We start from the raw sequence: 9,588 nt of genomic DNA on the forward strand, positions 1-9,588 counted from the left end.
TATAGAGTTCAGAATTGTCATAATCCTTAATTTTTAAACATCGACAACAAATGTATACCCCATATGAGAAGGGAGGTGCATTTTGATGTGTTGATATGATACGAGGTCTTAGGAAGATCCTGGGGTGGCAAAAGGAACCTGGAGAAGACCAGGGGACAAGAACTCACGCAGACCTGTCCTCACATCCCATCTGCTCTGAGAGCAAGTCCGCAGCAGCAGGGCCTGCACTGACAGCCTGGCCCACAGCAGCGGGGCCTCCCTGGATTTCTGTATCCCAGGTTTAAACAAAGCCCTGGGGGATGCCCGCCCAGCAGGCTGAGCCACCAAAGCTCTGGGATCAGGTGGAACAAAAGCCAAGGGAAAGCAGAGTGCTGACAGGGCCAGAGGCCGCTGGCCACGGGGCTATAAAGACCGGGAGCGACCGAGGAAGCGGCACCAGATGGAGACCCAGACTGTGCAGCAGGAGCTGGGTGAGTAAGGCCCTGAGGGGTGTTCTGGTCTTTCCTTTCCTCCCCCTGCCCAGGACTAGGGCCCCATCTTCCTGCCTTGTGGTCAGAGCCTCTCAGGATGGCTGGAGAAGATTGGGGGACTCTGTGGGGAAGCAGACTTCTCTTGCCACCCCAAAGGAGTCACTTACATGACCATAACCACTGCCCTAGCCATCACGGCTGGGAGGGGGAGTTGGGGGCCCCAGAAATGACAGCCTTCTGGGGCACGGAGGGAAGTTGGGGAATGGGCAGAGGTAGGAAATGCTTGTTCAGAGGTTCAGAATGGAAAGATACATCACAGAGTTTACATGCATTCGTCCCGGGGCCGATACCAGTCAGAGGGAAAAACCATGAGTAGCTGTTTTGAATTAAGAAAACTGATGCATATGTGTCTGTCTTTCTTCCCTCGCTCCTTGTCCCCTCCCCACTGTCCTTCCTTTCTTTACTCTTCCTATCATCTTTTCTGTCTACCTTGCCTCTATGAGCCTCAATATCCTCATCTGTAAAATAGGGATAATGACAGGGCTTACCTCATAGGTTCATTGTGAAGATTAAATGTATTCAGGCAGGTAAAGCATAAAGAACAAGACCTGGCACAGAGTGAGCCATGGTTGTGTGTGTGTTAGTTGCTCAGTTGTGTCCAACTCTTTGGGACCCCAAGGACTATAGCCCGCCAGGCTCCTCTGGCCATGGAATTTTCCAGGCAAGAATACTGGAGTGGGTAACCATTCCCTTCTCCAGGGAATCTTCCCGACCCAGAGATCGAACCCAAGTCTCCTGCATGGCAGACGGATTCTTTACCATCTGAGCCACCAGGGAAACCCTGAGCCATGGTTAAATGTTAGCTATTATTATCATCCTCTTTTCTTCCTCACTTTCCTTCAATAAGTCTTTCGATGCCACCTGTCCCACTCCTCCAACCCTCACCATCCCAACACGGGTTCAGTGTGGTCCTCCATCAATCACTCTGGAGACCCAGTCCCTGCTCCTGAGATGTTCACCCAGGACATATTCAATAGGAACACAGATCAGTGCTGTGATGAGTGCTGGGAAGGAGGAAAGAAAGCAAGTTGCCATAGGCTGGGGAAAGCAGCAAAGTCTCGGGAAGCAAGATCGAGGCTGGGTAGGTCTAGAAGACAGAGAGGCAGGGAGGGAATGGGAGCATGGCCGTGGACAGCTGGTCAGTTTGAGGGCTAGGCAGAGCCAGATAAGAGTGAGACCACGCCTTGGTGATATGAGGGGTCTGGACCAGGTGGTTGCCAAGGGGTCTATATTGGGGTATGTGAGAATGAGGCAAGGCTATCGCGGGCGCCTGGAGGCAGGCAAGAGAATGAGAGCCACGTTTATTAAGTGGTCCTGGTATCTGTGCAGTGGTTTATCTGCATCATTGCTTCTCATCCTTATAATAACTCTGCGCATTGAAGTTTTACTGATGCAAAACAACTGAGGCTCAGCTAGTGAGAGGCAGAGTCTGCACCCCACCCAAAGTCTGTTTATTGGACTTCAAGCCTCTTTCACTTTCACGCGTGCCCTTCATCCCTCATCCCAGAGGCCATGACACTGGTGTGTATTCTGTCTTCCAGAATCCCTTCCAACCACCAAGATGGCTCAAACTAACCCCATGCCGGGGTCTGTGGGGCCATGGAAGGTAAGCCCCTCTCCATCACATGGAAAATTGAGGAATCCATCAGGGCAGGGGTTGTGATACAACCTCAGAGTAGGACCCAAAGCTATGCTTTTCCATGGGACAGTGACCAGCCAGGAAAACATCAGTTTGTAAGGGAAGGGTCCAACCAAAGTCTAGATGCTGTCTCAGGAAGGCTCTCTCAGGATGCTCCCATTTGGACAGAAGGATGATCCTGGAAATCCTTGTTGGGTGGGAGATGTTACCTAGTTTTCTAGGTCAACTATCCTCCATACTGCTAAAGTTATCTTAAAATAGAGCAGCCCAAGTGGATTATGATGTGGAGAAACTGAGGGCCCAGAAATGAGGATAGACTTGCCATCAGATCCCAAATCAATGATTGGATCATGTCTCCTCCTGACCTCAGCATGAGGCTGACTGTAACCACTGTCTGAAGTGGCCGATCCTCAGCCACTGTTTCCCTCAGCACCCTTAACCTCCTCAGTGGATCAACTCTAAGTCTGGTTCACAGTTTTGGGAGCTGTCCTCTAGCCAGGTTCAAGAGTCAATTTCTAGTTCTATGAAAGGGGTTTATCACAACTCTCCCTTAACACATTAGGTTTCTATAGCAGGTATGGCCAAATAAGCTAAAAGTTAATTCACAAGGAGCCCCTGGAGCTTCCAGAATCCTGGCTTTTGGGCCACACTTATGCAGAAAGCATGTTGGAATGAGTCCACAAATCCTTGGTATGTTCACAGGGCTAGCTATCATCCCCAGCAGACGATTCCTATCAGAAACCTGGCCCCACACCTCATCCCTATGGGCACGTGAACACTGCCAACCAGTGATATTATTTCAAACCCCTTCTTACCCTGTCTACACTGGAAGAGACCTCATCAGGCCTCCTTGGCTGCAGCTAGTGATGAAAAACATTGGATCAGACACAGGTTAAGATGTTGGCCTGGGCCTCTGTTCTTCCTGATGGACCGTTCTAACTCTATTCTCCCATTTAATCCCATTTCAGATAACCATCTATGACCAGGAGAACTTCCAGGGCAAGAGAATGGAATTCACCAGCTCCTGCCCAAATGTATCTGAGCGCAATTTTGACAACGTCCGGTCTCTCAAGGTGGAATGTGGCGCGTGAGTATCAACCTCAGCAGAATCTCAGGCCTCCTATTTCTGATCCCTTCAGACACGCAACCATAAAGATGGAGATCAGAGAAGAAAGATTGTTCCCCCAGACTCTAATCATTTCTGGGAGAGAAGAGTCCATACTTAAATAATCTCAAAAAATTTTTATTACGTGTGCAATTAAGTAACTCAAAGCTAGAAGGAACATGAGATTGTTCATGGCTTGGAATTGGATCTGGGGGAGATTAAAGAAATACATATCATGGAGTGGGGCAGTGAAGGTAACCAGCTCTGTGCTTCTGGAGCCCATAGGCTTCTGCCTGGGGTTCTCTCAAAACAAGCCACAGGCCCCTTGAGTTTTTCTTGCCTACACAAAATAGAGAGGAAACTACCAAGCTACAGCCTCTTCACAGCTAACTCCCCTTCTATGTCCCAGAGCAGACACTGAGCTAATTTCTCTATATACAAAGGAACTCAACTCCAGAGAGTCATATTAGTTTCTAGCTAGTCTTTCAGGAGTTTCTTGGTGGTGATTAGTTTCCTTGGCAAGGAAGATCCTCTCTTGTTTTGTCTTCCTGCTCTTGGCAAGTTAATTGAGTCCTTGATCATCTGAAAACATTTCACTGAGCCTGAAAACACAAAGGCTAGGTCTAGGCAGAACTGGCTGTATATGTAAATAGGCTTCTACAAGTTGTTCACCCCCAACTTAGAGCTCTTCAACCCTCAAAGTGAAATACTTTAAGGTGTCATCAGTAACTAAGACCTGGTTGAAAAAGGTCAATCTGAGCTGTTTTAATAAATAATGCAAAATAAATAAATCAGGCATATAGAGGTCTGGAGGAGAAAGAACCCACAAAGTTATAAGGAAACAAGACTTAAGCCATCCATATGCTTCTTATTCATCTCTTTGCTTCCTTAGAAGCCAACAGGTTTGGCTGGAGCCAATGCCATAGTCTGGGGTCACAAAGAGACGGACACGACTGAGTGACTGAACTGAACTGAATGCCCTAGTCACTAGATCCTGAACCTGGAGCTCTAAGTAGAGAATATAGCACCTTGAGGAGAAAGGAAATATAATTTCAGAATGACTTTGCCAGTACTCATTACTCAAGCCAGTGAAGTAGACCTCTTCAGTAGACAATCCCAAAACAAATATATTTACAAACCTGCACAGTGCAGCTGCCAGTTCATTCCCTACCTCTTGCGATAAATGTATGACTTTGTATGGCTCTGTTGGAACTGGCTATTTCACCCACTGTTAACATCTAAAACAAAGATGCTTTCTCCTTGCTGCCATGTAAGCTCTGAACACCATGAACAAACACCATTACTTGTCTTTGGCAGCTGGGTTGGTTATGAGCACACCAGCTTCTGTGGGCAACAGTTTGTCCTGGAGAGAGGAGAGTACCCTCGCTGGGATGCCTGGAGTGGGAGTAATGCCTATCACATCGAGCGCCTCATGTCCTTCCGCCCCATCTGTTCAGCTGTGAGTCCTTGAGATTTTCATTTCTGTGCATGTGGGGGATGGGTAACAGAGGGTGCATATGGACTGACTTATTTCCCATCAGTTGGTTATGCTGAAATGTGGCAGGAAGAAGATAAAAGTATAAAGAGAAAAGCACAAGTCTGCCATTTTATTTTTTCTCTCCTAGATATTTTCATTAAGCCAAAAGGGCAGGCCTTCCTGGGCTTCCCTGGGGGCTCAGACAGTAAAGAATTCGCCTGTCAACACAGGCCCTGGGTCGGGAAGATCCTCTGGAGAAGGAAATGGCAGCCCATACCAGGGTTCTTGCCTGGGAAAATCCCATGGACAGAGGAGCCTGGTGGGCTACAACTTAGCTACTGAACAACAAAGGGCCTTCTTAGAGGTGGCAGGAAGCAGATACTCAGATCTTCAAAAGTGCAATAGGATAATTACAGCACTTGGCATGTAGTAAATCCTTGAACAGTTAAATTTCAATCCATATACTATTTTACCTAGAAACAGGGAAAAGGTGAAGTAACTCTTTAGTGTGTGGGATGACTGAAGAAATAGGCAAGACTTCCAGTACCTCTTATCTTTGATTCATAACTTTCTTGTTTCTAACACTAAAGTGAAGTCGCTCAGTCGTGTCCGACTCTTTGCAACCCCATGGACTGTAGTCTACCAGGCTACTCCATCCATGGGATTTTCCAGGCAAGAATACTGGAGTGAGTTGCCATTTCTTTCTCCAGATCTTCCCAACCCAGGGATTGAACCCGGGTCTCCCACATTGTAGACGCTTTACGGTCTGAGCCACCAGGGAAGTCATACACTAAGCATTATCAATTATGCATCAGAATGGGATGCTTCTCCTCTGTGGAGAACTCAAGCACAAGCAGGGTGATCTTCAGGGGTGTGTTGAAAAATGATCCCTATACTGGGAATAAGGCTGGGCTAAAACCTTTTCAAATACTCATCTGTATCATGTGATTTTTCTCATGATTTTAGTTAACAATCTCATCTTAAAGTCCTACCAAAATTCAAGCAGTGGAGATGCTAAACACCTCTAGAACTAAAAAGTATTTTCCTATCTGGGTGTGTTTTCATTTTAACTCCCGATTTCCCCCCCCCACCTCAAATGTATACTTTACACATAGTAAAATGCACAAATTCTAACTGTATATTCTTATGTTTTGAAAAATACCCATACCCACGTAACACCCTGATCAGATATAGAACAATTCCATTGCCTCATAAAATTACCTGGTGTCCCTTTCCAGTTGCTCCTTTCCACTATGACTAGGGCTAATTTTGCCTGTTTCTGAACTTCCTAAAGGTTAGTCTCTGTCTTCTCAATGCTTGTGTAGTCGTCCTGTCCCCTACCAGACACTTACGTTTTTTCCAATGCTGTGTGCGTGTACCCACCCCACCCTCAACACACAGACTTACTTTTCCTCTCAACTTGTAGAACCTTTTCCACATTAGTATTAATCCTTGGTTGGCTGTCTCAAGTATTTTTTCCTGCTGTCATATTTTCTTTCACTGGTCTCTTGTGGTTCCAAACTATACCAGTTATTTGTACATTTTTAATGTCATAGTATTAAACTGGATTATACAGGATTACAGGTAGTTTTTAAAATCTCTGTATTGCATGAAATGTTTTCACATGAACTTTCTTCTGTAAACTAGGGGCATTTTGAGTTTGACAAATGTGGCAGAGAATGATGATGACAAGCCTTAACACTGGTGCTAAACTGAAACTTCTGTATTACAGAATCATAAGGAGTCTAAGATTACCATTTTTGAGAAAGAAAATTTCATTGGACGCCAATGGGAAATCACTGACGACTACCCCTCCTTGCAAGCCATGGGTTGGCTCAACAACGAAGTTGGCTCCATGAAGATACAATGTGGAGCGTAAGTGCAAAAAACAGGGTTGGAGCACATTTCAAAAACTCTTGCAGTTGTAAACCTTATGAATGTTAATGTATCAATGGTCATGTATTATCTGAATTCACACACTGATGTCCCATTGGTATGACTGTCACATTCTAGCTATCAGAACTCCCAATCTCAAGTTTTTGGTACCACTATCACTTAACCTCAGCTTTTTCTTCCCCAAACATTCCACTACAGAAGGACTTACGTTGACTACTCTCATACCTCTTTTCCACAACTATCAGCTGGTTGTAGGCACCTGTTCATACATGCTGCCTGGTGTATTTAGGATTGCTATTAATTTTTAAGCCTAAAAGCGTTCCATACTATTGCGTTAGGAAAACCAGAGGTTCAGGTTTGGGGGTTGTTTACCAGGTCTCTAGCTAGTTATAATAACCTGATATCCTCTGGGTTTTCCAGCTGGGTTTGCTACCAGTATCCTGGGTACCGTGGCTATCAGTATATCTTGGAATGTGACCATCATGGAGGAGACTACAAGCACTGGAGAGAGTGGGGTTCTCATGCCCAGACTTCCCAGATTCAATCCATTCGCCGTATCCAACAGTAGTGGATTAAAAGCTCCAAGTAAGAATTCCTCAAGCATGAGACCTTCCTAAACAATCTAGAATAAAATATCTTCTGCTGATATTGCTTCCAAATGTTAGCTGCTGAAATCCACAATAAATGTCATTAAAAGAAAAAACCCCAACAACTTTGCAGACTGAATGCTTTAAATCACATTTACATGGCTAAGAATCTTTAAAGACAAGCTTCCATAAAACCCCAAGTTCCCTTTGGTGTCCTTGCAAGTAAGTCATTACCAGACCAAGGATGATGATCCTCTATTTCAAAGAACATTAAAACATATAACCCAAATCTATCAGTCTATATAGTGACAGACACATTTTTGGTAACTGTTTTTGCATCTTTTCTTTTTCTCCTTACTCCCATTCTAACATTGATGTTAGCACTGCTATTTTTTCACCTGTGACAGATCACTGCTAAACAAACTTAGGAAGCTTCTCCAATTGTCACATTGTTTAGCTCAATTTTGGCTTATTTCAACTGTAAGAAGGTAAGGTTCGGTGTCATGACAAAACACAGCACAGCTGTTCTCACAGAAGTGATTTTTCCAAGCATATGCCAATTCTAAGCACCTTAATAACCTGATTAGGAACTTATGACCATGCTATATTTAAGCCTTAAATTATTTGTACATTTGACCCATTTGAAAAATATTACCCATGTCACAATCTTACCTTAGTGCTCAGTAGATTTTTTTGAATTAAAGCACACAAAAGATGATAACACAAACACCTTGGAAACTTTAAAATTTTTTATTCAACAATGTACACTTATTGTCTCTTAATTTGATCTACAAATTTCTCGTTTTTTTTTTCTGATAAAATAAGTCAATCTGGGTATGGATGTAGAGTGCTTGTAATTTATATTTTTAAAACACTGAACATGAAGACAGACATCAATAAAGGAAGATCATCACGTAACTGACACTTCCTTAGAATCCATGACATCAAAAACAGCTATGGCAAATACCTAAGCATTTAGCAAAAGAGGAAATCTCTGGCCACTGTTCTTATATCTAGAAAAGGCCTATCTTTTTGACTGGGCAAAACAAACACTGAAAGGACATTTTTTAAACTGGGAGACAAGGAAAGGAAAAAATCCTCTCATATACTTGTAGCCCACTAATCGTCCTTTCCCCCAGATTAAGAGGTAACAGCTCCTAAGTGCTAACGCACACAACACACAAAAATTACTGCGCTCCTCCAATACATTCCAAGACTGAACATGTGAACTACTGACAGACGCTAAGGAGTAGCCATGACCATCAAAGATGATGCTATACTCCTGCATTCACGCCTTTTACGGCCATGCATTATGGGCCACCTTTTGCATTCTGACTAGTAGACTTCATTTTTAACTGTCACTTCCAGGCAAGACACAGAAGGGCGGGCTTGCTGTGTTTTCAGTCAACAACATACATTAAGAGCACACTTGATGATAGAGAAGGTAATCCTCTTCTATACATAGGAAAAACATAAATCGGAAATATTTCTTTTATATCTAGGAGCAAGGGGAAAATACCATTAGTATTATCTCTACTTAAACATATTAGCCTCTTCTACGAAGGTCCAGAAGAAAATAAAAAACAATCTTTTAAAAGATGATTTGACAAAACCTGGCCAGTACATCTACACAATCCTTTAAGTACACAAACATGTGAAATAAAGCTATTTAGTACATGCAGACTGCAGCAATGAAATCAAATCAGCTCAATTTCTAAACTTATTCTAATCAGCTTGGGCAGTTTTAAAGAGATACACATCTTTAACTTGTGCTTTGATCTTTAAACAACTGAATGATTCTAAATCTCAAGTCAATCATTCAGTAAACCAAAATTTATGCTAAAGCAAAGGTAAAAAGCTCATCCTATCTTTAAACCAGGTTTAAGACATAAAATTGTCACAAAACTCCATGTGGCAAAGGTCCTTCCTTCATTTCAGTTTCAACCACTTTTAATTTCTACTTGATCAAATAAACCAAAATTTCATTGGAGTATCCAACAGTTTGTAAAGCTGATAAAACTGCCCTGTTTTAAAAAAAAAAAGCCCTTTAGCAGACACGAGTCAAGCTCTCATTTTAAAACTATGTTATTAAAATAGGTGCCAATTTTTCTCTCTTCTAGTTCCAATGATGAACTAACCCAGAACTCTAACTTTGAGCCATGTTTCTACAGATGGTAAAGCTAAGAGCAGCAAAGTAATAAGGATAGGTCACTTTTGGTAATGACACACAAATTAAACTTTCAAAACATGTGCATAGCTTTATTCATCTACTTAGATCTAACCTTTTCATGGAGCTTCAGCAAAATTCGAGTGTGCAAAATGCATTTCTAAAACGTAATGCAAGCAAAGCTTTT

At 43.1% G+C, this 9,588-nt stretch overlaps 1 protein-coding gene across 1 annotated transcript; it reads left to right on the forward strand.

The window, feature by feature from the left end:
• The first annotated feature begins 439 nt into the window (after nucleotides 1–439).
• On the forward strand, nucleotides 440–7,215 carry CRYBA1 (crystallin beta A1). Its single transcript, XM_068978228.1, has 6 exons — nucleotides 440–470; nucleotides 2,072–2,136; nucleotides 3,138–3,256; nucleotides 4,592–4,733; nucleotides 6,484–6,626; nucleotides 7,068–7,215. Exons 1-6 carry the CDS (start codon nucleotides 440–442, stop codon nucleotides 7,213–7,215), a joined length of 648 nt encoding a protein of 215 aa, XP_068834329.1.
• The last annotated feature ends 2,373 nt before the right edge of the window (nucleotides 7,216–9,588 follow it).

This window comes from Capricornis sumatraensis, chromosome 8, assembly GCF_032405125.1.
Source record: "Capricornis sumatraensis isolate serow.1 chromosome 8, serow.2, whole genome shotgun sequence".
NCBI lineage: Eukaryota > Metazoa > Chordata > Mammalia > Artiodactyla > Bovidae > Capricornis > Capricornis sumatraensis.